The sequence below is a fragment of the Cystoisospora suis genome (genome assembly GCF_002600585.1).
Source record: "Cystoisospora suis strain Wien I chromosome Unknown contig_5213, whole genome shotgun sequence".
Classification (NCBI taxonomy): domain Eukaryota; phylum Apicomplexa; class Conoidasida; order Eucoccidiorida; family Sarcocystidae; genus Cystoisospora; species Cystoisospora suis.
Window position 1 is genome coordinate 28031 of NW_027158004.1, and position 352 is coordinate 28382.

A 352-nucleotide genomic window follows, 5' to 3' on the forward strand; every position below is an offset into this window, starting at 1 on the left:
TCCTTCTTATCTTCGTTCTCTTCTCTTGAATAGGGACTTGACACCTGCTTCTTTTGAAGCGAAGCTCTAATCTCTGATCGTTTCTCGGATGTGTCCCTTTTCTTCTTTTTCTTCTGACAATCCTCTTGGTCTCTATCCTCCTGCTTGTTGGTATTACCAGGAGACAAAGAAGAGACCTTGATGAGACCTTCTTGCTCTTCGTCTCCTTGTCCTTCTTTCTTTTCGAACGCTTTCAGGCTTCCCCCGAAAACAACATGATTTGAGAGCTCTTCATCGCTTGCTTTCCTCCCCGAATGATGTCCTTTGCTCTCCTCTTCTTCATCTCTCCGTGGACCCTTCGGCTGGTGAGAAT

At 45.7% G+C, this 352-nt stretch overlaps 1 protein-coding gene across 1 annotated transcript; it reads right to left on the reverse strand.

Annotated features, from left to right (window-relative positions):
• On the reverse strand, window positions 1-349 carry CSUI_008992 (uncharacterized protein; the record flags this gene model as incomplete). The annotated part of the gene is made up of 1 exon (XM_068069111.1): window positions 1-349. A coding segment is annotated over one exon (345 nt), but the record flags the coding sequence as incomplete, so codon positions are not given.
• Between the last annotated feature and the right edge of the window lie 3 nt (window positions 350-352).